Here is a 27982-nt window from a genome sequence, read left to right on the forward strand (position 1 = left end):
CAGGGGGGGAGGGCGCCAGTGAGTTAGGGCGCCCACCCAAGAGTCAGTCACCCACCCACGTGTCAGTCAGTCAACCACCCTCTCACCCACTCACACTCTGTGTGTGTCTCACTCTGTGTGTGTCTCTCTCACTCTGTGTCTCTCTCTCACTCTGTGTGTGTGTGTGTGTGTGTCTCTCTCTCTGTATGTGTGTCTGTCTCACTCTCTGTGTGTGTGTGTCTCTCTCACTGTGTGTCTCTCTGTCTCTCTCTCACTGTGTGTGTGTCTCTGTCTCACTCTGTCACCCACTCTCTCTGTCTTATCTTAACTGCCGTATACCTACACCGAAATAACCTAAACTGCTTTTTTCCAGATCTGACTCAAGTTTCACAAGTGAGACCTTGGAAGACAGGTAGGGAACACCTCCAGTATAGTACCTTGAGGGACTGCTGATCAGGTAAGATCCCAGACGGGATTGCTGCTTTAGAAATTGTGAAGAGGGGGCGTCCTGACACTGGTTAATGGGTTCAGAATCATTCACATCTGGCTTTTTTTTTTTCTCGATTAGTGAGGTCATCGCACGCACACACGTAACTATGTAACAAGGACTAATGATAGTAAAGTATAAGTGTAATACAATAAACTGTTAATGTGTAAAAAAAAAAAAAAAAAAAAAAAAAACCGTGTCCCGGTTTTTCATTTTCAAAATCTGGTCACCCTAGTCCTGGAGCTGAAATTACCACGGTTCAAATCCGCCACAAAAAGATTAACAGGATGATTTCTGCTATAAATACACGATTAATAAATATAGTAAGTTCCACATCAATTAGACGACTGATTCAGCTCTATTGCTATACTGTCATTTTAAGTGTTCTGAGTAGCCTCGGTTGAAGGCCCAACTGAGAGATTTACTCGTCTTGTTTTTTCTTTTTAAATTAAATTGTACTTTCTAAAATGTTTTTTATTCCTGTAGTGTTGGCTCCACTGTGCTTTTATTTTTTTCTTATCAATCTTAAAATCGGTTATTTCTTGTCACCATAACCAGGTGGAGACTCTGGTCTCCTGGAAGAATTGGGTGGTTAGTAGAGGCTTGGTTGTTTGAAGCCTCTGCTATTCTTATCGCTAGGATCTGACTTTGTTATAACGCATGAATAAGTGATTCCTTAGCGTGTTTGTGATGTTATCACAAAACAGTATATAGCAGAGTAGAACTTGCACATAAGGGGTAATTTCCCAAAGTTTATTTTCCCAGCTGCAAAAATAACGACCTTTATTTCGTCAAAATATCCCATTAGATTTTGTTTTGTTGCATTTATTTGTTTTGCACCGTTTTAGATGCATAACTCCTATTGTACCCTAATTTATAGCACTGGTCTTTTTTTTTTGTTGCAATGTGTTGCAGACATTAGGGTTTAAGTACCACGTGAGGGACTTGAACTTTCACAATTTCAGCAAAACGTATGCATTGTACAGTACTTCACATAATTGAAACAAGTTTAAGGCTTTCAGATCGTATTATGTTTTTTCGTTTTTTCCCCAGCTTCAACGAGAACCTAGACCATTCCCCAAACTGAAAATTCTCCGCACAGTGGAGAACATCAATGATTTCAAAGCAGATGATTTTCAGATTGAAGGCTACGACCCTCATCCCACTATTAAAATGGAAATGGCTGTGTGAAACATTTTTTGTACCAGTGTCATAAGTTCAGCAAAATAAATCTACATCGCTTTCAACTATTTAATTCATTTTTTGCTGAGCATTCAGTGGTATGTTATGCAGGTTGGTACAGTATATAAAGTGTTTATATCTAGACTGGTGCAAGGCTTAATATAAAATAGATGCAAACACTGAAATTATTTTGGAATATGTTAAAACCGCTGCCGTTTAATGCTATTTATTTTCAATATGCTGAAATTGGTGCCTTTTTAAAGACAGGCATTTCCTTTGGAGTAAGGAAAATGGGACACGCCATCCGTCTCAACTGCTTACATGGGCTGTATAGCTAAAATGACATCGTACAAAGCTTTTAAAATATAATTATCTTCCATACACATGAAGAAAAGCGCAGAACAATATAATTTAATCTATAGAAAACTATCATAAAACATGCCTGACTCTCTTGTAATGAGAGAGTATCTATTATTATGTGTTTTGAAACTAGATATTGCTCAAAAGTGTAAACCTTCCAAAATGGCTTAAAAAAAAAACCCTCAAGAAATCACTGCATGTATCCAGTAGTTTTATTTTTGTCAAAAAAAACCTAAAAAATTTAAGTTGGTATAGCATGATTTAAGACTGGACATTTTATACACTCCCAAAGCATCTACAAATCAGATAGTACTACAGCATCAAAAATAAAGCAAATGAATCCTGTAGAAAGCGTAACAGTGCTTGTTGTTTAGCTTCCAATGCTTATTCAGTAATGACAGAATATGCAAGATATGTTGGTAAATTTCCTGCATTGTGACTTATGCTGGTTTTATTACAAGGATGAATTCTGTTACATAAACAATTGGTTTTCATAGAACACCATTATCGTGTGTGCTGATAGAATTTAATTTCAAAATCCTTAAAATTGGGGTAAAACTGTTGGTTTATCCATCGTTTAACCAAACTTTCATTGTAACATTACTTGGAACTGTTCTATAGCTGCACCTTTTTCTCCAAAATTAGCTGCTGCCAAACATGTCCATTGGGGAACTGATACTGTACCACGGACTCTTCTTTCATTTCTGTGGAATATCCAGGATCCTTGGGACACAAGATGAATAGTTTTAAATGGCAATAAATTGAGTTTGTATTGGTTTTCAATGGGTCAATAATGGCATGTGGCAAAAAATCTTTCTAAATCTGTTTTGCTTTATCTGCTACAACACAACTTGGTCCTAGAAAAACTCATTAGAATTTGTATACATTCAATAGCTGTATATAAGCAAACACCTTTTGGAACTCCTAATATCTATTACAAAGATCAACGTAACATACCTGCTGAATGAACTGTCACCATCCTAAATTATATATGACATGTTAAAATAAAAGATTTCGGTAAAAGTATTTTCATGTTCATATTATTTCGCTGTTCTAAATGCAGAGCGTGGCTAAGTTGTTATCTGCGGCAAGATTTGTGTTCAACCTGCCACCAACTACACGTGACGTTGGGCCCCAAAAATTAGATGGCAATCTCTTCAGGGTATGGGATTCCTTCTGTCTGTATAACTGTGTAAACCTCTGCATACTTAATACTATATAAAATACCTAATTTTGGACAGGCGATTTCTTTTCCAGAAGTGTTCTGCAACTAAAGCCTTTCATGTTGATCCTAATGGTCGCTCCAAATGTCTGTGTTAATGTAACAATCTATTTTAGCTCTATTATGAAAGTTTTTCGGTGGGTCTTTGTAACACAGAGATTAACACACTTTACAGATGTATTTCATATTTACACTTACCTTAGGAAGCATGTAAGCAGCACCCTTGATTGACACGGGGTATTTAAAGTGCTCGTGCAGGTGATCTACGTACTCGCACATCCTGAAACAGAGAGAGGTCTGTTGTGCTTATTTGCTTATTTGCTAATGAAGGGGAATATAGAAAGGAGCGTAGTAACAACGCCTTCTATACTGGCACTCTTCTTATTTTTATTCTGTAGCCACAGGGTATATGCTACTGTAGATATAAGTATTGCCAGATAGCTGAACTCATCCCCCTTTGAAAGCACAAGTCTTTTTGTCTTTTCTTAACTTTATTGAAGGAGTTACAGAAATGAAAGGGTTCTTGTGGGTGTTGTTGTTTGGAGAGTGCTTCTCTATGTGAAGTGCTTCTGTATCAAGGGACGGTCAAACGGATTGCTTTGCAAGGGAGTAAGTAAAAATGGTTGTACTCAGTAGCTGGATAAGAAAGGAAGTGTGTAATGTTTATCACACAGGAATAGGGACAGGGCTAAGCTACCTGTGAAAACAGACAGGGGAGTATGGAAAAGTCCATTTAGCCAGGGGAATTAAAGGGGTTGTCAAGGCAACCAACTTCTAGCAGGCTGGAGAATTGGGAAGTGTCTAAATGTATCCATTCCCACCTGCAGTAGGAGTGATAGCTGCAGGGAAAGCTTACATCCAAATAAAGGCTAGTAGACAGCTGCAATAAAGGGGGCGGGGGGGAGAAACAGAAATAGACAATCCTGTTCCAGGACAATTTTCATTTATGCAGATAATATTCTGTCCCTTTTGACATTTTAATATGGAATGTTTCAAGTTCCTTTTATTATATACCCATGATTGACCTCTGTGCTCTACAGATTGTAACGTGCAATCCGTTTACTTTTAAAGCATAGTTTCATAAAGCAGATTCACTGATTTCTATGGTATGGGTTGGAGCTCTAGCCGCAATCTACAGTACACCATTTTTAAACCCCTCTGCTTCAAAATGTTACAGAATGCATATCTGTCTATACTTTAAGGGCTATATAAGAAAAATATGAAATTAATAACCTTGAGATGTTTAATTTGGGTGATATATGGCTTATTCAAGAAACACATTTTTCTAGACATGCCTAAATTCCTTGGTGAACATTGGTTCACTTATTTTCCTGGCCTCTGAAATCTGCAAAATAAATACGGGGTGACCATTCTAGCCTACCGAAGTGTCTCCATATTCAGATTTTATTTGCGGTTATGTTCTAGAAATCTAGCAAACTGACGCTTAGGTTAGTTCTTCAGACCCAAGTTTAATAGTTTGTATTCTAGACGAAGATATCGGTTTTCTGATTGTCTAGAGAAGAAAGCTGGTTATTAAATGAGTTGGGACCGATTTCTTTACAGGACCAAACTAAAACTTGTACACTGTTCACATATAACAGATTTGGGAACCAGCCAGGGAAAATTTTAAAAGTTGCATTAACTTCAAATATTATCCTTCGAATTAGTAGCAATGTGTATTATTTCTGGGATATTTAACAAAGGGTAATTGAGCCTCCACCAAGCAGGAATTGCAGAGCAGATTGGCCATAAAAATTCAGTGACAACGCATGCTCTGACCAAGAACAATTTGAAATGATAGAGCTCTGCAGTAGGGGGTGAAAAATGTGGTCAATTCTGGAATAAGAGTGTTAGAAAAAAAGGTAAAATCTCTGAGGGGTGAAGACGTGTCGGTCAAAGCTTGTGAGTGCAGATGTCTAGAGAGCTTTGTTGGACCTTCCCTGGGAGAACTGTCTGAATCCAGATGCAGAATCAGACTAGAATCAAAACAGCTTGCCATGACAATCAGTCCTTTTTTAAAGTCACTACGAATTGGAAAAAGTTCACAGAAAAAAAAAAAAACCTTACATTGCAAGTTATTGGGGTATAAACATAGTTACCCCTTTGTCACCCAGGAGACTGGGAAAAAAGCAGATCTACCATTCTTATCAGCAATCAAACTGACCACTTTACATTTAAGACTGATATATAATCCAGGAAAATCTAAATATATACGTTTACTGGAGAATTCCAAAGGTTAGAAATAAGCAGCATATATCCAGAATGTCTCTTGTATTCAGCTACTTCAATAGTTATTAGAGGCATTTCACTGGACAGAAATAGTCAATTTTACCTTGCATACTATTACTGCAAACAACGATTTATGAACGATTAAAGCAAATTGGTTTCCCCAAGTCTAGACCCATAGCATCCCCCTCAAAATGAAACCAAAATAAAGAAAACAATTGTTTTGTAGACTGGAAGTTTTAGAAAGATGAAGCGCATTGACAATTATTTTATTAATTACTACTTTGGTAAGGGGTAGAGATGTGTATTGCATTTTTTTTCATTACATTCTGTTACAAAAACACTAACCTGTTTTCCAAACTTTGTGAAACTGAAACATAATCGAATATTATCAAATGTTGTACCAGTTCACAAAGCCCAACTCCTCCAGCATGCGGACAGACGGGAACTGAAAGCAAAAAAGTCATTTTAAACAAAACATTTTAAGAAGTGAAATAAATACCTATTGTGGGTGCGCTTCCTGCCTTTTTAATAAATATTTTTATAAAAGTAATACATAACGTGTGCGGGCATGTGATGAATATGAAGTGGATTTTTCCCTGGACATTAAACAATTTCGGTCTGAAAATGGGGCCTATCCTAGAAGGTTTAGAATGAAAAAAAGGAGGTGGGAGGATTGTGGTCACTGATAATCGAAACGGACTGAGGATTGGGAAATGGACTGAGAATGGGCGACAGGCCGGAATTTAAAGTTATTGTGGGAGGTACCTACGGCCCCCACAATTATAGGCTTGAGCCATACAATATTATATAAGATGAATATTCTTTAAAAAAAAAAAAAACTGGCCTCTGAGTCTCAGTGGCATGAAAAACATTTAATACACGAGGTGTTATTAATGTCTACCCATTTTTGTAAGTTTTCTCTTCATTTGAATCAAATTCAATAAATGCCTTATTTTTTACCACCTGCCTCTGAGAATGTTGCACTGGAATGTGACACGGTGTGCATACAACATGGCACCTTTTGGTGAGTTGCATATAATTTAGAAGTCAAAGTTAGTGATCCCCCACCCAGCTAACTTTGACTTCTAAATTATATGCAACTTGCCAAAAGGTGCCATGTTTTATGCACACCTGGATTTATACAGCACAGTATAAAACCACTTTCCTTGATTATTATAATAATGAATAACAAACATTTCCTGCACTCTTTCAAACAATGATCCGTTTGACCTCTTTAGAGCCATGTGGGCATAGCCTTTGTGGAACTGAATGGGTTAACAGTCTGGTTAGGGTCCAAAATGTTTTTACTTGCCTTATCAATACTGTATGTCATTGATGGGCAACAGGCGACTCGGGGGCACACACAGAGACATGGAATGTGCAGCCCACTGGAAAGCTCAAGGACCGTCCTTGAAATATATCATGTTTACCACTGCTGCACATGAAACCTCATTGTACAGAGAGCAGTAATCTGTGTTTGTTCATTGTGATTACAAAACTCCAAGTGCAGAACATACTGTAAAATACTGTGAATCCCATTAGGACATTTGGCAGAGGCTATGACCAATTCAACAATTTGCAATCTTTTGCTACTGAAGTCATTTTTTTATGTCTGTGAATGACCCCTGCTGTTTCTCACTTTTCCTCTCTCCTCCACACCCCCCCCCCCCCCCACCTGCCTTTCAGCCCATGTGCGCTTTGCACATCAGGCAGCGGTGTTCGTTCTGTGGCCCAATCGACTCCAGTACATGCCTGATGGTGAGCGATATATCTACCAGAACATTAAACTAAATACTCACAAATTAAATGATACTGGAATCATTCCAAATGGAAGGATAATGAACTTTGAGAGGAGAAGCTCATATATACAATCAAGAGAGCAGCGATTTCTGATACAAATTTTATATTACCACAGAGGTTTTTTTTATGACGCACTGATCTTTTATTCCCCCCCTTATGTACATTATTTTTTTCCCCTTATGTACATTATGATGTAACCAATGAGCTATATCTCAGAGGGGCATGTGTTATGGAAATTAAATTACTGCCTACACCTGTCTCGCCCCAAAGGCTGATGTCTAAAAGGGTTTCCCCCAAGAACTGCTCCCCTCTGCACATAACCAGCGTCCTAAGGGTTAATATCTGTTATTTCTTGCTGCTATGTGTTTTGTCAGCCCCACCCCTGCAGTGTTTCTGACTGGACAAAGGAATTTCAAAGCCCAGCTGAATTCATTCTGAACCCCTTCAGCCTAAATCTGCGTTGCCCCAAAGGCAGACATCCTTTGGCGGCAGATAAAGGGTGTCGGCTGTTTGCTGCCTTTTGCTGCTCATTACTAGGTTGGGTAAAGTCTTCTAACATAACACAATGCAGACGTGTCGTACCTCTTCTAATACCATTTTAACTTGTCTGTAGCTGTTACATAAGCCCATAATCATATTATCAATTAACTGTCCATGAAATGTCTGTAGATGTAATGTATTACCACTGTACATTTAATGCAACCATGTATTAACATAACTCTGTGCCAAGGACATTCTTGAAAACAAGAAGTACCTCAATATATTACTTCCTGGTAAATATTCATTGTGGTTACACAATTCCCAGTGCAGAACATACCGTAGAATGCTTTGAATTGCATTAACCTGTTTGGCAGAGGCTAATACAGATTCAACAATTTGCCATCTCTTTCTACCAACGTCCCTTTTTGTTGTTGTCAGTGAGTGACCCGTTGTTTCTGATATGTAGTGTAATCATAATCTTACTATTGAACTTCTTTGCCATCAGCAGCACAGACAGGTTTTCATTGACACTTCCCAATCTGCAACTGTCGATCTGTAGATACTGGAGAGCATTGGCTTGAAGAAATTGTTTAAACATTACCCTGTTGTGGCACTGCAAGCCAAAAAAAATGGAAAGAAAATCAATGATAATTAAAAAAAAAAAAAATGATTGATTGGGCAGTCAGTACCTGTCTTAGATTGTCAAATATGAGTCGTTAAGAAAAGAAATAAAGATTTTCTCAGAGGCTGAAGTGGAGCCAAATCCTTGGTCATCTTTAAAGAAATTATACTGTCAACAAATATGTAAAGATCAAACTAAATATAGCAAAAAATAACTAAATAAGGATCGCACGGTTTCATATTAAAAAAAAATATATTTTTTTCTTAGTCCTACCTATTCCGATACAAATTAATGGGAATTACGCACCACCCACATTGATGTAGGACACAACTTTCAACAAATCGGGCTCATCAGCCCCTATTGGGGTCCCTGCTCTCCTCCACATAAGTTATTTTTATACTACCGGGGATGGGGTAGGTTCTCTCGTCACACAGTTTATTTTTCTGGTACATCATCTTGGTACAGGGCTTCCCTATTACCAGCTAAAGAGATTTTCCTGAAGTCCACTAGTGCCACGATACGTTTGTTTGGCCAGTGGGAATCAAGAAGATGTGGTCTTAGCAATTGTTCCAAAAATGCACACCCCCTGCATTTGTGGTATTCAGCGGGCAAGCTGATCTTGCTGCTGTCAATTTGATGCTACATAGCTTGGCAGCGTGAGGGCCACAGCCATGGTGGTGCTATCCCTAGGCATGGCATGCTTTCTATGATTTATTAAGATCCTTTGTGGAGCATTTTCGTGCTGCAGCAGGATATGCAATGCTCCTCTGAAGGTATGTCAGCTTCAAAAGCAGGTAAGTGCCTGCTTTTGTTCCCTTCTTGGTTCTACAGGTAAGTTGTGTTATTTTTACTGACCTGAATGTGGTCTCCTTCTGTTGCACGAGATTCTCCTGTATGTAGGCTATTAGCCAATTAATGGAAACAAATACTAACTGGGACTCTGTCCGCGAGTTTGGCTATTAGTCCTGCTGAAAGCTTTTACTGGCACAAGCATGTTTGGCACAGACTTTTCACTGTTTTTTTTTTTTTAATGCATGGGCACCAATCTTCCAAGGCCTTAGGGCCAGGTGTGCAGGATGGAGTTACGTCAAGTTTTTGTGGCACTTTTGGCCGGGCGTTTTAAGTAACGCACATCACAGAACATCTAACTGTTTTGCCACAGGGCAAAGACATTCCCTGACGAGCACCTATCGCAGCGTAATTCGGCTGAAGATGGTCCTTTTGTAGAGCACCGTCTGCACGAGTGGCATCGGAGCACAGACACAGCAGGACTCTTGCTGGCCGAAGAAATCCTGGAAGATGCACCTGTGTACAGAATCCATGTTCAGTGCGTACTAAGCACTGTCCGCTCTAAGGAATTCATTCCTCAAGTTGAGTTGCCTAACCACATCTGTCCGTCTATTTTGGTCTATATCGATATACAAAGAAGGTCCAGAAAGTGAATGTGATGTAAATTAAAATCGTGTGTGAATTTTAAGTCAAAAGTGTTAACATTAATATAGTTTAAAAAAAAAAAAATTAAAGTGTCTGTGTCCTCTTTCCAAATAATAATTAAGTAATCTATAAAATGCTTATAAAAGATGATATTGTGATTCGTGCCAACATAAGTAAACTAATTTTCCCACCACCCCATAATTTTTTTCCACATAGGAGAGGGCAAACGTGTCCCCATAGCCGTGCCCTTTAATTGTAAATACAATTTGTGATTAAAAAGAAAATAATTGTGCGTGAGTAAAAAAAGAAATAGCTTCAAGAATAAATGTGGTGTTGAGTATTGAACTCTGGACCTTCTATGAAATGGCGGACAGTCGCCAACCCCAGATCATGGCTAATAATTGAATAGAAAGATACCACATCCAGGGTCACCCAAATGCACTTTTGATTCAATCTGACATCCTCCAATTGTGACAGCAGGTCACCTGAGTACAGAATGAAGGAAGGAAGTTTCCTCACAAATGGCTGTTGGTAGTTATTGACATAACGGGACAGCCCATCTCCCAAAGATCCAATACTTGAGACTAGGTCGACCAGGAGGGTCAACCAATGTCTTGTGGATCTTTGGTAGATGGGGGTCCACAGGATTCGGGTTCACTATAAATCCCACCTCCTCCTTGGAGAGGACCTTGGTAATAGACCCCAAATCTAGCAATTCCCCCATAAAGTCATTTGTGGGTGTCCTGGTAGTCCAGAGTAGGAGGACACATCCCCAAGTTGGCGGGCTGCCTCCTTTGATGGTTTCTTTAATACATTGATTTTTTATTCTCTTGACCCTGCTCTCTGTTTTTGCTGTGCGCTGCACTACAAATTTTTGGATATCTCGACTCCATACCGACTGCACGCTTGAGGGGTATTGGGGAGGATACAGTGAGTACTTTAATGATTTCTGTCTCAAGGACTATCCCAATGAAGAGAAGGGTTATACGGTTTTATATTCTTACGGTATATTTATTGCTTGTCAGACAAATGTTTGAGGCAAAGACCTAGATATGTAAATGCTATTTGAAAGTACATATTGGCCCAAATTTACTAAAGGTGTGCTAACTCCATAAGATACCCTCCACCGCTGGAAACACCCACCGATTCAAGTTCTTGGTCTTTAAGGTGCCTTCCACCTCTGCAAGGTGTCTTATGGCAGAGCACCGCTTAGTAAATATGGCCTATTGTCCTGATTTTTCACTTGGTTGTAACCATTATATTTGTAGCAAAATGTTCAAAATACAGAGCATGTATTTTGTGGTAAGACTGAGGCTACTTGATGGAATATATAAGCGTTATATTCCTACAGTACATAACCATATAAACGAATACAAGCTAAGCATTAAAATAAACAAAAAGGATATCTTAACGCCTTCAATGCAGAGCTGATATATCAGGCACAGACATTGCAAGTGTTAATCTCGCATTGAAGATGCTGAATGAAAGACATGATCATTTTGTGTCAGACATACCACACATTGGAATGCTAGTCCCTCTCTTAACTACTTAAAAAAACAAACGATAAAGTCTCTTTGTGTTTCTGGGTTTAAACAGGTTGCCTTTCAAGCAGGGACATTCAGGCAGCGAAACAGCTGCTAGGTTCTTAAAGTCTTGTAATCTCATAATCGGTGAACATTGTAACACATCTGCAGCTGTCACATGCACTTTATCAAAGGTCCCTTCAATATGCAGAGCACAAACAAATCAAGACACACTGAAAACTTACTTGCTCTCCTGTAGCGACACCAATTCCCAGTGGCGCTAATGCCTAAGTAAGAAACAAAGTCACTATAATGCATTTTTCAAACATGTAAAATATCATTTATTTAGATCTAGTTCTGCCAATATACACAGCAATGTACACAGAGTATCCAAGGTACAATTAATCCCTGGCCTGGAGAGCTTACAATGTACTTTCTTGGAGGAGATAAAGTAATTTGCCTCATGTGAACAAAAAATGGCAATCATCATTGATCCAGGGTTTCCTACTTCCTACACCTCTTCCTAATTAAAACCATGCCTATCTGAGCCTTTAAAGTGGCTAATGACAATGTTAGGGTTGCCAGGTGTCCAGTATTGAACCAGACTGCCCGGTATTTGGTTACTCTGTCCGGTAGAAAATGAGAGAATACCGGACATGTATGTGTATACCAATTTATTTGATTTATGCAGTGATCTTCCATTAATTATTTTTCCTAATTATTCACTTCCATAGTTTTTTTCTTTTCACATTATATTTACATATATTACTCACTATAACTATTAACCAAATAGCGCTACTATTTGTGTGTGTGTATATATATATATGTGTGTGTATATATACACACACACACACTCCTCTCCCCCTCCCCCTATGGGCCAAACATACCAAAACCCTACCTTCATTCTGCTTTTTGATAGCATGCCAAGTGAGATTTTTATATTTATCAAGAGTATAAAATTCTTTGGCGTTAAATATGGGGTTTATCGATTAGGAAATAGATAAGCTTGAAAGGATTCAGATGAAAACAGTTATGTAACCTTTGAAATAGTTGCATGACCAAGGATATCGTCTGGTGATGTAGGCTCCTCGATCCATAAAGGTTTAAACACGGCTAATTCTGAAACCCAATGTATGGCTTCATTCACATCCCACCTCTGGTTTGCATCAAGCATCTAAAACAACAAAATCATAACATTAACCTTACTATTCCATTTTAAAAGTACAACCCCTCCACATATTTAGAAAAAAAAAACAGCAATATTAGGAATATTTAGCTCTCTTTTTGTGTAATGATTCTGTAGAAATCATAGACCTGAGCTGGAAGTCCTTGGCCCTTAGGTTGGTGCTATGCCATAAGATACTTTACGGTGCTGGAAGACAACTTACAGTCCATAAGACATCTTCTGGCACCCGAAGATGCCTTACAGCCCATGCACTCGGGATGTGAAGTGCCTCTGGGCGTGGAAGGTGTGTCATGGCAAAGCACAGCTTAGTATTGTTTATTCACCATTTAGTAAATATGGCCCTTCATGGCCAATTCACTTAAACAGTGTTATTCCATAAGGCACCTTGCAGCCCATTCATTTGCTAAGTGGTACCAGAAAGTGTGTTATGGAGTAGCCCTGCTTAGTAAATATAGCACAAATATATAGGTGACGTTTTTTTAAAGTCGTTAGCATGATACATTAGTTGATGATTTAACTAAAACATAACACTGTGTATCACATGAATTTCCATATTGTAATATGGTAACATCTTCTCTTATTGAATATGAACGTGTATATATTTATAGTTTCTCATTAATATGAAAAAATATATATGTTACTCAATCGAAAAGCACTGAAAAGTATCTTACACTTTTGATCATTTGACCTCACCAGATGTTTTGTAATACAGGGCATCACAAATATATAAGATGCTCAATTTCTAATGAATAATATTTTAGCTTAAAAAATATGCGATCACAGAACTCGAATTTCCAGGCACCTGTGCATGGTGTGGGGGTTCCCCTGGTGAAACCGTGCGTGTGGTATCCTCACTCTAATACTGTCCGCAGCGAAGTATTTCAATAAACCCTATTTTACTAATAATCGGTGTGGGCGTGTCCATGCTTGTACTCGTGGGTGATATGGACAATCCGAGCAAGCATTTTGAATAAGTATTTCCTGTCTACGCGTGTATAAAGGCTCAATTTAAACTATATCGAGCCATATTAACTGAGCAGTCTTTTCCATAAGACCCCTTCCCTGCTTTAAAGCTTATTCAAGACAATAAGGTGTCTTCCAGCGTCTTATGGCAGAAGACAACTTAGTCGATATGAGCCATAATTGTTTTTTTAATCTGCTCCTGTTAATTGTTATGAGTACTTTGGTTCGTACTGGTGGGGGGGGAAATAGCAATTACACCAGGCTTAGCATAAACAGCCTCAGTTTAGGACACTATTAGAGTGGTAAAAAATACATATAAAGCATGGAAGTAAATATCATTGAGAGAAAAAAAAACCTTTCTTCTTTCCGCTAAAAGAAAAAATAATTATTTGTTGCAATAAAGGTCGTGACACATCACATTGTGTATATACATATATGTGTATATACATATATATATGTATATATATATATATATATATATATATATATATATATAATATATATATATAGGCTTTTCTATGCTTTTACCAGCTTAGAATCATATAAAAGAAAAGGTTAAGTAATGATAAATGTTCATTTCCAGGGTGAATCAAGTTCTGCTGTAATATTGTCCATGAATTAAAAAGAAGGTAAAATTGGGTAGTGTCCACCGTGCCTACATTTAAAGAATGTGTTGGGGGAAAACAAAGTTAGCAGTACTGAGATATAGATTTGTAAAGATGTATTCATATAAACAAACATATTTACCATTTGGTTGTTCGGTCCAATCATATCACTGATGAGTTTACACCTTCGCTTGTCATCGTCTAAATCTGCCCCAACTTTTACTTTGAACCTGAACAGAAAAAAAATAATAAAAGTATACAACATATTTTTTCATGAGCCATCAAATCTTCCTGGTAATTTTACTTCAGGTATCTGGCGGATTTCCTTTCCATTGTGTTACAATGCATTGCAGGGCCTTGTATCACATCATCATTAGCACACATATCTGCCACAATTGTAACCAATAGTTTATTGCACAGATCTGAGATTCAGCTCAAATTTAGGATTAGTCTAAATTCAAGTCTTTTATTTCCTCTTTATCTACTTTTTTTCTGTCTTCTCTTGCTACCTAAACATGGTAACTAATAACACATGATCGCGAGGTTCTCTTCATCCAGTATGCTGGTATGACTATACTCTGTGGTCCTCCATTCATCCATGTTACACTAGACGAGTATTTAGAAACATGATACAGAGTCAACCAAACCATAACAAATTCCAGCTTGGTTGAATGGTATTTCTTACCTTGTCCAGCCATCCTTCAGTGCATCAGTACATAGCTAAAATATAATAATGGTAATTAAATGTCTACAGCGTAATTGAAGAACAACTTATCATTAATAACCTGTCCCAAAATTCTAGCCCATGGCCTACAAATTGTACAGCATGCCTGTAAACATACACATTTTTCCATGGGCAAAACGTTGGCAGAATTTACAAATAATCAGTGATTTGCTTTTATAAATAAAACTAAGATCACTTGTGGGTCGCAGTACAGACATTTGGTGGGCATTAACTAGTCACATTCTGAGAATATTTGATTGTTAATTACTAACTACCTTCAATGCAAAATGGCCCCAAAAAAACAAAGAAGAAATAGATATAAAAAAAATCAGAACATGATTTAATTTGGGAGGAAAATGACTCGCTAATCAATGATAAAATATGAAGTATCCAAACCTTTTGTAACTGTTGGTCTGAATATCCTAACCATGCACATGACGTGGTGTAAGCAGGATATCCATTATTTGCCATGTATTCTTCTGCAAAGAAAAACAAAAAAGAATAAAAAGTACATCTCCTAGTTTCCCAACAAACAACATATCTTTTCCACGCAGTCTTTTAACTTTGCCAACAAGTCATTGTGGATTAGGATATCTTGTCTTTGTGGGTTGATAAATCTATTGTACAGTATATTTGGCCTCATAAGTCAACATTCAACACTTTTTTTATGGCTGTTCATCTAATTCACTATTGTATAGATCAAAAAAAGTACTTTCAATATTTTCTATTCTTATGGATTCTCCATCACAGCATGAGTTTAGGTATAACCAAATTTGCAGGTGAATTAATTCAAGTTCTAACTGGCAACAGTTGTTTGGGGGTAGGTGGCCCCTCCTTCCAGAGCTTACCCCTCCCCACCTTTTTAACTCAGGTTAACTAAGGTTTTTCTCATTTTGCTGTATGGACAGGACCTACTATGGTTATTTCCCCTCATACAGAGGTAAAAGGAAAGGTTCACAGTGTAGTGTTAGGACCTGCAAATTTGGTTATACCTTGACGTTGGTATGCAGGCTTATGACGCTTTGGCCAAAGGGTTTAACTAAATAACCAAGAAAATATTATTATTGAAGTATTTAACTTTGTACTCATTACCATATACTGTATGTTTTGTCAATTGGATGTAGCATTGGGCTCCCCTGTCTTTTGTTGTATACAGTTGCCACGCTCAGTAGCACTCCTTTTGACACATATATATGATGTGGTGAGTGTTGGGGTTTGAGCGTGCTGGGAAACTGTGTGTTGTTGCAGCTAAACTAGTCTTTTGTAAGTTAAGACTCAGATCCCAGGAGTACAACAGATGATCTAGTCCTGGACAACGCACTGCATACTGTATGTTACCATAGGAAACTGTTTGACCCTAATACACTTGCCTGAACCTATGCTAACCTAATACCCGTATTGAAAGCTTCATCAAGTAACTCTAGAACATGTGGTATATGCACCTTCTCCACTTGAATGTCTTGAGTAGATCACCATTTGAAGGAAATCCTCCGTATTGTGATAGATAACAGAATTGGCATATTTTTGATAGAAGCATGACATCAACAAGTGTTGCTGAGACAATCTGCTTCCTGATATATACGTAGCTGAGAGCCCACTTGGTAACTTCTGCCATTGCTTATGTATAATCTTACTAAGGAACGTTTCTGTATTTCTGAGAATGCAAGAAGCTCCTTGAATATTTACCTGAAGTTCCAATATATTTTGCCTTGGTCTCCTTTCGGAAATATTAACAGTACACAGCTTTGCAGACTGGTGTCTATTGTTAGGTTAATCGACTGGGTCTTGTTCAGCCTAATACATTTATTGGCTTTGTTTAGTGAATTCTTATCCTAGAGCCCCAAAATGTTTCTGTGTAAATATTGTAGGAGTTTTTCCATGTGCGCCATTGAGAAGGTCTATGAGCTGTACAAATGGAGTAATTCCTTCTTCCTGAAACTTATGACTGCCAATATATTTTTTCCTTATATTTTGATTTGGTAGAATAATCCAATAGGTATTTGCCTACTCAGTTTATGGTTTGACATGATTGTACCATTTCAGCGTGGATGTCTCTATCAATAAGTCATGTAGATAAGGTAATTCCTTGCTCATGTTGATGAGCTACCACTACTACGATAATCTTTGTAAATGTGCTCAGGGCAGTTATTATACTAAGGGAAGTGCCTTATACCAAATGTTTTTCCTTCAGTTCAGAACCCTAAATATCTTTGGTGAGAGAGCCTGATATGGATAAACAGATATGTGTCCTTCAAGTCCTCTGGGTCTTCGTAATCTCCAGTCTGTAATGCGGCAGTGACGGTACTCAGATAATCCATTACATGGTCTGAATCCTCCTGCTACAATAGAAACTAGTATACGATCCTAAAGAAGATTTTTAAGTACGTCCACTCAGACCAATCAATGTGTTATTGAGGACTTCCCTGCACTGCTTCAATAACCGGAAGAGGGACACGGCAATAGTGAAAAGGCTGCTCTTCTCTCTCTTCTTGGAGTAAGTAAAGGAGGGGCAGGCAAGTTAGAGGATAGAATCAGCACTGTTCCCTGGAGCAGGCTACCTATGCAACCCATGAACGTTTTCTGGGCTTGGAGAAGACTAAAAAATACATGACATACACCAGCGGGGGATCAGCATTTGCCAAAAACTCATGCTATCATGGCTGCTGCAGAAGAAAAAAAAAAGGTCTGCAACAGGTTGTTGAAACATGCGGGTATACACTTGCCAATGATGTGGCAGGCAGAAAGGGTGGTGGGGCTATAGAGGACAATAAAGTCTTGAAGGTGAGAAAAACATATAGGTGATCATTTAACCATGTAGAAAATGAAAACTGTAGGAGTTATAACTTGGTGAACATCTAAGGCCGCGCTTATAGTCCCGGCGACGTGACGTAGCTTCAAAACAAATGTATTGAATCCGTTACGTGCGATTATAGTAGGAGCAACGGCTTGGTCGCGGTCACTGGAAGTCAATTACATTTGATTTTTCAGCGACTGCAGCATGACGTCAGCGTCGCCGTAGCAAGGACTATACGCGTGGCCTTAGTCAGGTGGCATTATATTTCCCTAAATTAGTGTACAATAACAACATTACCTCTTGCTTTTTGTCCATGTTTTCCATTTTGAAGAATTTCTACAAAACAAAGGGCACCGGGGTTTTCATTGGATTTGCACTGAAGCTCAGACCACTTCATTTAGTTTCTTTCTTTAGTATAATGCAGCAATCAATTTAAGAAATTAGCTCACCAAGTGCTTCCTCCTCAGTCAGGGCATCCGTTATATATCTGAAATCTATGCATGATATCAACTGATTTGGACTCTGCCAATAGAAAGTTATAGTTTAAGAAATACAATAGAACAAAGCAAAATGTCTTGTACCAACACTTAGTGGCTCGTTCTATATCCCCCAAAGTGGCCGATCGAAATTCCAGAAAGGCTTCTTTGGTGGATATAGAAGAAGCACCTTAGTATAGATCAGGGATGCGCAACTCCAGTCCTCAAGGGCCAGTAACGGGTCAGGTTTTCAGGATATCCCTGCTTCAGCACAAGTGGCTCAGTCGAAGACTGACATATACAGCCACCTGTGCTGATGCAGGTATATCCTTAAAACCTGACCTGTTGGTGGACCTCGGGAACTCAAGGAGCAGACCCCTGGTATAGATGCTCTTCTAGGTAGGCTATCAGGTTGTATTATCCTATTCCTCTTGGGAGGTTTCCTGCCAGCGCTACTATCTCTGTTCATAAACTTTATGGCCTTGGCTTCATAAGTCACGTTGCTTTGTTTTGATTAACAGTATGCTGTAATTTTAAATTATTTCATGAATATGTGCCAGCTGGCTGGTCCCTGCTGTTGATCCAGGGATGGGAACAAACAAGGTTTCTAGAAAAGAAAAGAAAAGCAAGATACAATCCTAGTAATATGAAGGTGTAAATAAATTGCATTTTGCAAGCAAAACCTTCCCAGAGGCTAATCATAGAATACAATTCATAACAGCAGAAATCCATGCTACTCAATTTATTTATTTATTTTTAACTTTATGTGATTCCGGAAGTCAAATTACATTACCCTGATCTTGGGTAGTCTGAAAGAAAGTTGATGATGTTGCAGTTTTCCCTTCTTCAGGAAACCTGGGGAGTTTGCTGGAAGTCACCAAAAATTGGCACAACTACTCCCCCGCTCCACATAAGGGTGAGGGGGAAAGAGTGTAAATGGTGCCAGGAAGAGGACTGCACGAGGAGCCAAGAAGCAAACCTGGAAGTCTTACCATGTCAACCAATAGCTTCCACAAAGGCTGGAAAGAGGGGAAAGTAAACAATATAAACGGAGGCACATTTTCATTGAAGCGTGCCTGGACTTGTACAAGTGCAGTACATGCACACAAGAAAAGCAGGGAGAGGAGATTGTACTACTTAAGACAAATAAATGATCTACAAAACCATAAAGAAAAATGTCGTATTTAATCAGATATAAGAGGGGAGATGGATCAGGGCGATATGGAGCAAAACTGGCAACAAATGAGGAATGTTTCACCTTGCTTATTTACGCCAGCATGTTAATGTACTTTCCCCATCATTTCTTCGTGTGCATCAGGTAGGAATTTGGGGATGGTCACTTGCAGGAATCACCTTGCGCACAAATTATTATTGGATATATCAAATGATGTGCCTATAGTGCTCTATTATTACTATCACTGTCCCTTGCATCCATTTATTGCCCTGTGTATTTATTCATCATTCCCTCTGCCATTCCTTCTCTACCTCATCTGTGTTAGATTGTTATCTGGGATTGCACATCTGTGTTAGATTGTTATCTGGGATTGTACATCTGCGTTAGATTGTTATCTGGGATTGCACATCTGCCTTAGATTGTTATCTGGGATTGCACATCTGCCTTAGATTGTTATCTGGGATTGCACATCTGCCTTAGATTGTTATCTGGGATTGTACATCTGCCTTAGATTGTTATCTGGGATTGCACATCTGCCTTAGATTGTTATCTGGGATTGCACATCTGCCTTAGATTGTTATCTGGGATTGCACATCTGCCTTAGATTGTTATCTGGGATTGCACATCTGCCTTAGATTGTTATCTGGGATTGTACATCTACATTAAGCTCAGGGACTCTCTGTAAATCAGTATTGCTGACCTGAGGAAGAGAGAGGACGCTCGAAAGCTTGTCTTATAGTATCTACTGTTAGTCCAAATAAAAAGGTATCACCTAATATTGAAGTACCCATTTACTCTGCATTATTGCAACTGGACTAACACGGCTATTTCCATTGAATCGCTGTTATTTGGAAGAGAAAATGTGCTATGTCCGAGGTAGTGTAAACCTCTCAGTTTAACCATGTGCGCTGGATGTAAGTAATGTAACTTTACCACAAAATATGTAATATCAACAAGGTTTCCTACCTTCTTTTCTTTTTTGGCCCATAAATCCCACACCGCATTCAGGACTGCTGCTGTAGCCAACTGGACTGCTCCTTTCTCTGGGCCTATCTAATAAAAACAACAACTCCTAGTTTTACATCAACTCTCTACGAACCTATAATATTGTAGTGTTGCACTGTACCCTTTTAGTAATAAAAAATATATTTAAAAAAAAAAACAACAACGTGACTGTGTAGTGGAATAGAGGGTGTGTGTGTGTGTGTGTGTGTGTGTGTGTGTGTGTGTGTGTGTGTGTGTGTGTGTGTGTGTGTGTGTGTGTGTGTGTGTGTGTGTGTGTGTGTGTGTGTGTGTGTGTGTGTGTGTGTGTGTGTGTGTGTGTCCGGAATGGACCTGAAGGTGAGCGCTTTACTTAACTAGGGATATATCTATAGATATAGATATATCCCTAGTTAACTTAACCGCTCACCTTCATGTACATTCAGGTGAATGGGCATTTAAATTGGCTAAGGCTAAGTATCGTTTAGTAATTCTGGAGCTGGTGTCATACAAATGAAATATAAATCACAAAAGGAAAATGCACGAAGATTCCATCAGAACTATAAAACAAATTCAGCAAATGACATTTTCTTACATGAATGACACATTCATTTAATAAAATATTGTTAACAAAATCCATCCCAGTACTGATTTTTGTGCATGAAAATAAACCAAAACAGAAAAATTATTCAAGCAATTATAAGGACTTGCAGAAAACAACACCTGTGTTCATTCCGGTAATAACATCTTCGAGACTAAATTGTACCTTCTACAAAGCTGCAACTCAGAGCGTTTTCGGACGAAAATTATCATTAAGGTCATTGGGGACTTTAGCTAGAAAACGTCTGGAATGGCCGCTTCAGAATATATTCAGTTAACTCCCTGGTCTCTTCACTTATCCATATTTTTAAAATACATTTCTTGTAAAATGCTAAAAAAAAAAAAATACGAACAATACCCATCTGAGCTGCCCATCACTGGTAAGCTGCCTGTAGAAATCTCTGAAATTCTTTACAATGTCTTCAAGTTCTTTACCAACAACATGTGCCGAGAGAGCTTTCACAGCACACACAACTGCAAAACACAACACAATATATAAGTGACACCATAAAAGGTACTTATAGCACAAAACAATGCTCTTTAGTGATCGATACGGTGAAACATCTACATCTCACGTGCACTATATATTGATGCTAGTAGTTCTCGTATTACTTTTTGGTTCTTTTTACAATAACTAGTTTATTAGAAATAAATTATTAAAAAACAACAATTGCATTATTAAGGATTATTACATTGATAAGCTTCACTTATTAAAAATGAAGGGGAAAAAAAATGTTGCACTACAGGTATGTTATGATTTCTATTATCACGCACATCGCTTTAGTTTGTTGCTGGTTTTTTTTTATAACTTATGCAAAGGAAAAGTTGACTATCTGCATTACAGAAAGATTTTTTTTTTGCTGTTGGGGTCTTACTAATGGACAGCAAGAATGGTACTCGTGACTGAATGGGGCATGTGGTCACTTTTGGTCATCTACGGACTCGCAGCCGCTGGCCGCTTCTAAGGTAAATTGTATTATTGTTTAGGGGAGGGGGTTCATTTAAAGGCTTTCAGTGCTTGGGGGAGGGGGTTCATTTAAGGGGTTTTAGTGCTTAGGGGAGGGGGTTCATTTAAGGAGTTTTAGTGCTTAGGGGAGGGGGTTCATTTAAGGGGTTTTAGTGCTTAAGGGAGGGGGTTCATTTAAGGGGTTTTAGTGCTTAGGGGAGGGGGTTCATTTAAGGTGTTTTAGTGCTATGGGGAGGAGGTTCATTTAAGGTGTTTTATTGCTTAGGGGGGGTGCATTTATGGGATTTTAGTGCTTGGGGTAAGGGGTTCATTTAAGGGGTTCTAGTACTTAGGGTAGGGGGTTCATTTACGGGGTTTTAGTGGTTAGGGTAGGGGTTTTTAAGGTAAGGGCTTAGAGTAGGGGGTTTAAGCACTTATCCGTAGCGGCGAAGTGGCCGGCGGCGACAGGTTCCGGGAACGGGGCGAGACACGACGAAGCGCCTGTGGTCATTTGGTCGCAGTGAAAGGACCGCGACCAAATGTCCTAGGCCAACTCATGATGAGTGCAACCACATGTCATATACCATACATCATCAAAGCTTGCGCTGTCTTCTAAATATCACTTAATAATTATACTTCGGCATTCCGGTCCTGGCTGAAAGACATCACTGTCCGATCGTCTTCCAGTTAAAACCGATAAACTGAAATGAATCCTAATTTCCTATTGATTTCCACCTCTTGTAGCATCCCACACATAGGTAGGAGACAAAGGGTAGCACCAGGGGAGTATGGAAACAAAAAGAAAAACACCAAATTCAAAAGTGTACATTTTGTTTGCATTCTTAACACTGATAAACACTGATTTAAAAAAAAAAATAGAATTAAAAGAAAAGTAATAAACTCTTATTTCTTTTTACAGAAAAATAAACACTGAAACCTGGAATCCTTAGTTATACTGTGTTAAATCGATACTGGAAGTGAATATAGGAGTCAGCACACATGGCTGTCAGTCTTAGGCCTCGTTTATAGTGCCGGCGACGCGACCGTTGACGTCGCAGTCTGCACTGGTGAAAGTTGCACTTAGGTTTGGAGCGACATCGCTGGTGACAAGGCCAGTGATGTCACGAAGGGGGCAGAGTGCAGTAGGCGCTCTGTGATTGGTGTAGAGACAGTCACATGTTGCGACTGTCTCTCCCAAAATCAAATTGTACTGACTTCAACATTTTTTGCAGCTCCGTCGCCCTTACTATAAGAGCATGTGACTGATCCAATGTATTTGTTTTCGCGTGGCGGCGCCAGGCACTATAAGCGCCACCTTAGCTTTCATCCATTTCAGGTTTTAATGTTGCTGTCATTTTATTGTTTTTGGTATGAACCCAGCTTTTAGCATCACAATGCAAAGCAAGCACGTGAAGAGTTCAAACTGAAGTCATAGTTGTACAGTACTTCCTTAAACCAGACTTTGCTGTGCAAGCTGTGTGATAAGCAGGCCAAATCCTTACAGTAATACAGTACCTACAAATGGAGAAGGTAAATACAGACATACAGTGTGTTCATTTACACGTGAACACCCTGAATCCTAATACAGGTACTTACAACAAAAAAACAGTTTGCGTTGTTTTAGGCAAAGTTACAAAACCTGTGTGAGAGCTGTACAGTACATGGACACCAGTTAGTTATATCTAGGTAAAACCATGTTTGAATTGTCTGACTCCAAATCATCACCTGCTGTGTCTATTTTAGTTGTATCTACTGTAGGTAAAACCATATGTGAATCAAGGTTAGTGCAGATCTATTTGCACAATGTTATAGCAGGTTAAAGAAAATCAGCTTTTCTCAATGCTTTTCACAAATTGTAGGTGCTGTGGACCCACAGAGAGTATTTGTTAGCATGTATAAATACATAGGTACAGGCATACCCCGCATTAACGTACGCAATGGGACTGGAGCATGTATGTAAAGCGAAAATGTACTTAAAGTGAAGCACTACCTTTTTCCCACTTATCGATGCATGTACTGTACTGCAATAGTCATATACGTGCATAACTGATATAAATAACGCATTTGTAACGGGCTCTATAGTCTCCCCGCTTGCGCACAGCTTCGGTACAGGTAGGGAGCCAGTATTGCTGTTCAGGACGTGCTGACAGGCGCATGTGTGAGCTGCCGTTTGCCTATTGAGCGAGATGTACTTACTCGCGAGTGTACTTAAAGTGAGTGTCCTTAAACCGGGGTATGCCTGTATGTGTTTTACTAAACTGAAAAAATCCTCTAGCTGTCTTATGATCCCTATGTCTGCGATAAACAGCATAATAACATTTTATCCCAAAGCTGTAATTGTATTAACTACATAACTTACCGATTTCTGTGCCTTTTCCCAAAGTGAAAGTTAATCCGTGACCTTTTAAACCATCACCAGCATCAGTTTCTATAACAACATAGGCTGCAGAGTAGTCAGGATCTGTATGCTATATTACAATGTAAGAAGACATACGGAACAATAATATTACTTAGGATGCAGTGTGCATACTGTATGTACGTGTGTGTGTGTACGTGTGTATATATGTGTGTATATATATTCTATATATATATTATATATATATATACACACACACACACACAGAGAGGGTGAATCTGCATCGCCACAGCATCACGTGCGGAACAAGAGACAGTCCTGGCAGCGAACATTTCTCTGACTTTGGCCATAAGATGAACAATCTGAAGGTGGCCAAACTCAAAGGTAATCTTAGAACACTGAACGAGAGATGGTTGCATGAATACAAATTTATGCAACTGTTCAGGACACTTAGTGGTGGCCTAAATCGAAACCGCAGATTTAAGAGTCACTATTGACACTCTCTTCCCATGAGTGCTAAAGGCCATGTATATACATACTGCGCTATATGCATGCACACACAGCTGTCTCTTACACATACAAATATTCCATGGTATATACAGTATATAGAGACCACATAGTATTTTTTAGCAGCCAGAAGATAATAAAAACTTTGTCCAATGAAAATCTGTGACCCTGAATGCTGGAATTTGTGGTCTAAAGCAGGGTTGCGCAAAGTTGTCTCCCTGTGCCCCGTCTGCTCTCCTCTCTGCTCGTGCCCCCCTTCCTGCTCGGCTCCGGCGTCAAATAACGCTGCGGAGTCATGTGACGTCATGTTGCCATGGCAACGTGACATCATGCGACCCCGCGGTGTCATTTGACGCTGGGTTATCAAGACGACGTGACCAGATAGGAGAAGTTACAGAGGCCACGTGCGGTCCCCCGGCATTTAATGTACATGCCTTGGGGGAGAGCGCGGAAACTCTATAACCACAGCACCCCCCCCTGGAAAATCTCACGCCCGCCCCACAGTTTGCGCACCCCTAGTCTATAGCAACATAGCATTATATCAGAACAGCCAAGCTGCAACTCTCAGCACACTTTAAAAAAAAAAAAAAGATACCATTCAGTGCAGAGATTGTTCTAGTGAATAAAAATACCACTTATTTGCATATCTCTGACAGGTCTGCAACCCTGTCTTTCCCCATTATTGCTTAGCAAACCGTGCTCCCACTGCAGAGATTGTTCTAGAGAAGGACACATCGCTATAGGGCCGAATACTTGAGAATAAAAGTTCTAAGTCACAACAAATCACATTTGTAGAAACCTGGAAATGCCCCAGCTGTTCCTATTATTGTAGTGCACAGAGCAGTGTTGCAAGAGGAAATTAATGTTTTGGGGTTATAAATCATATCATAACCTTTTCTCTCTTCTCATTTCCAATATTGTTGTCTTTTCATAAAAAATAAACATTTATGTACATGCACTGAATGTCCAGTCCTATGTGATAAGGATTGGAAGATACCTTCTGGTACATTGGCAGGGACGGGCTGAAAGGCATCTTCCAGTGCCGAAAGCTGTCTTAGCACAGCACTGCTTAGTAACTACAGTAGGGCCATACAATGTTAACATGAATATCTGATATATCCTATAATCTGAAAGAAGGATTTGTCCTGAAATGTTATCATTTTTATCCACTGCAATAAAGCAATCATTTCTTAAATATATTTTACACTCACTGTGCAGATTAAATTTGTATATTTATAGGGACTTTAAGTAGAAGGGCCATTACAGGTTTCATTTTATTTTTCTGGGATTTTATTTACCTTTCTGATTATGTTTGCAGATTTTTGTGTTAAAACCAGCACACACAAAAATGAAATATATCTTGGGAATTGTGTGGTTCCCGAAGACGGAGCACCACGGATCAGATCTGATGGATCCCTCTGTTCAGTTAAGCAAAAAAAAAAAAAAAAAGAATATATATATTTTTAGGGAGGGATTGCAGCTTTTAAAGTAATAGCTTGAAGAAAAACAATCAGTGTGATACTTTGAGAAGTGTTTGGACTTCCTATGTTTTTCCCAATTGTTTTATTAAACAGGGAAACCTAGAGAAGTATTGGTTTATATTTTGTTCAATATTCAGCAAAATAATCTGTCTAATTTTGAAATAAGGCAAACTAAAAGATTGCTTTAAAGTGATCTTTTGTTAACACCGTGGTAAATATGTTTAGGTACTGTATGGATGGTTAGGCCTCAGATTTATTCCTATCAGCAAATAAAGTTGAGGGTATGGGTAATGATTACGTTGGATCAGTAGCAGAAAGCCGGAGTACCTGCAGCGTTACTGAATTGCTCATCATGCTGCACAGCAAGCAGAGTATGGCAAAAAAATATGCAACCACAACAATGTAATATATACTGTATGGGCTATGGCTGTGTCTGTAAGGTTAACATCTGATCCCTCTTGAATACCCTCATGAAGACTCCGCATCTGGATGTCTGCACTCTGACCCAGATACTGCCAGGCTGGCCCTTGCTCATGAAGGGTCTCTTCTGCTACAGTATGTGATTGAACCCTTTTACAGACAGACCACAAACCTATTGTAAGGTTGATAAGTGCTCTGCATAATTATTCTTATAGTTCCACTGACAGACATAAATATGTATCAACGTTTCAAAGTATTTTTTACAAAGGTTTTTTTTTTTGTTTTGGAGGCAATGGATTATCTCAAGCAACCCCCGAAATAATCGACCTTAATAAGAACACAAACAAAATCCCCATGCCATGACTCTGATCGATATTTGTACATCAGAAGGAGCATGTGATTGCAGAAGCCAGGAGGAGGAGCCGCATTAGCTGTGGGCAAGGGGCAGGCTCTGATTAGGATCCTTACCATGGCATCAGAGCCGTGGTGACCCACAGAGGTCGGGAACCGGACATCTGCCACAGTGAGGCCAGTGATCTTCCCCGTGATCAGCATGATGCAAAATAAGGAGACAGCCGCCTCGCATGCAGGACTTGCTGCTGCTACAGTAGGTTGCAGAGGGGATGTTGGCTTCCTCATATGCAGGTGACGTTAACTGTGGCAGCAAGTCCCACCCCCAGCAGCTAACTGGTTCACTATCTGTTGTTCTATTAGAAACTGAAGCTTGTTGAACCCTGATCCTGGTGTCATTAGTCCCACTTTAACCCTTTCATTTAAAAAAAATGTTTTAAAGCATTGCTGCGGCAGGTTTGAACAGGCAGAGACATTTAAACTGGCAGAAAGTACTGTAAGGTGATCATTTATTCTTGCTTAATTTTTTTATTGTTTAAAAACGCTGGGTTTACACTGTAGGTGTTCATTTAGATCTTCATGAAGATATTTTAAAAACCGTCTAGTGTAAGCACATTTACATACTTAAAAGATTTACTACCGAATTAAGATTCATAACCCTATCCAAATCTCTTTTGTTCAGTAGTTTGCATTGTGAGGTAAGAAGTATGAGAGACGGACACCAGAGGGCGTACTAAATCTGTACTGCGGATTAGCAACAATGGCCAAAATCTGTGGCAGTCTTTGGATAGGTTTCCAGGCACACTTGGCCTCATAGATTCCTAACTATCACCCAATCAATCTTTCCATGGGGGTCCACAGAGGTAGTCTGCTGGTTTCCTCAATATTGAGGACCACTTTGTAACGAAGAGTAAGCGCACTAGAGAAAGATACAGGGGGGAGTGGGGGCTGAGGGAGCAAATATTGTAATCATTGTATTCTGCCTTTTCACACTATATGGAGTGAAGGAAATGTGTTTATACTAGTGTACCCAAAGGTCAACATCAAAGCTTAGGCTGCGGCCAGGCAGGGAGCGAGCGCGCTGGCACTCGTGCGCGGTG

At 39.1% G+C, this 27982-nt stretch overlaps 2 protein-coding genes across 4 annotated transcripts in view; one reads left to right on the forward strand and one right to left on the reverse strand.

The window, feature by feature from the left end:
• Nucleotides 1-1713, forward strand: part of TYMS (thymidylate synthetase) — a 30500-nt gene extending 28787 nt beyond the window's left edge. Inside the window, exon 8 of the mRNA XM_075585256.1 lies at nt 1520-1713. Coding sequence (XP_075441371.1) covers nt 1520-1657 — 138 coding nt within the window. The 3' untranslated portion in view covers nt 1658-1713. The remainder of the gene's footprint in view (nt 1-1519) is intronic.
• Nucleotides 1714-2202: 489 nt separating this feature from the next.
• On the reverse strand, nt 2203-27185 carry ENOSF1 (enolase superfamily member 1). Of its 3 annotated transcripts, XM_075585252.1 has the most exons (16): nt 27000-27185; nt 24127-24235; nt 21180-21295; nt 20207-20293; nt 19059-19085; nt 18040-18112; nt 17888-17926; nt 15193-15275; nt 14758-14792; nt 14215-14302; nt 12358-12492; nt 11564-11605; nt 8223-8352; nt 5805-5904; nt 3429-3510; nt 2203-2731 (listed from the first exon to the last, which is right to left on the reverse strand). In XM_075585252.1, the coding sequence occupies exons 1-16, from the start codon at nt 27168-27170 to the stop codon at nt 2624-2626; spliced, it is 1425 nt and encodes a 474-aa protein (XP_075441367.1). In that variant the 5' UTR covers nt 27171-27185; the 3' UTR covers nt 2203-2623. The 3 variants fall into 3 exon arrangements, with proteins under 3 accessions (XP_075441367.1, XP_075441368.1, XP_075441369.1); XM_075585253.1 differs by lacking the exon at nt 19059-19085; XM_075585254.1 differs by lacking the exon at nt 24127-24235 and having other exon boundaries at nt 27000-27039.
• Nucleotides 27186-27982: the final 797 nt, after the last annotated feature.

This window comes from Ascaphus truei, chromosome 2, assembly GCF_040206685.1.
Source record: "Ascaphus truei isolate aAscTru1 chromosome 2, aAscTru1.hap1, whole genome shotgun sequence".
Classification (NCBI taxonomy): domain Eukaryota; kingdom Metazoa; phylum Chordata; class Amphibia; order Anura; family Ascaphidae; genus Ascaphus; species Ascaphus truei.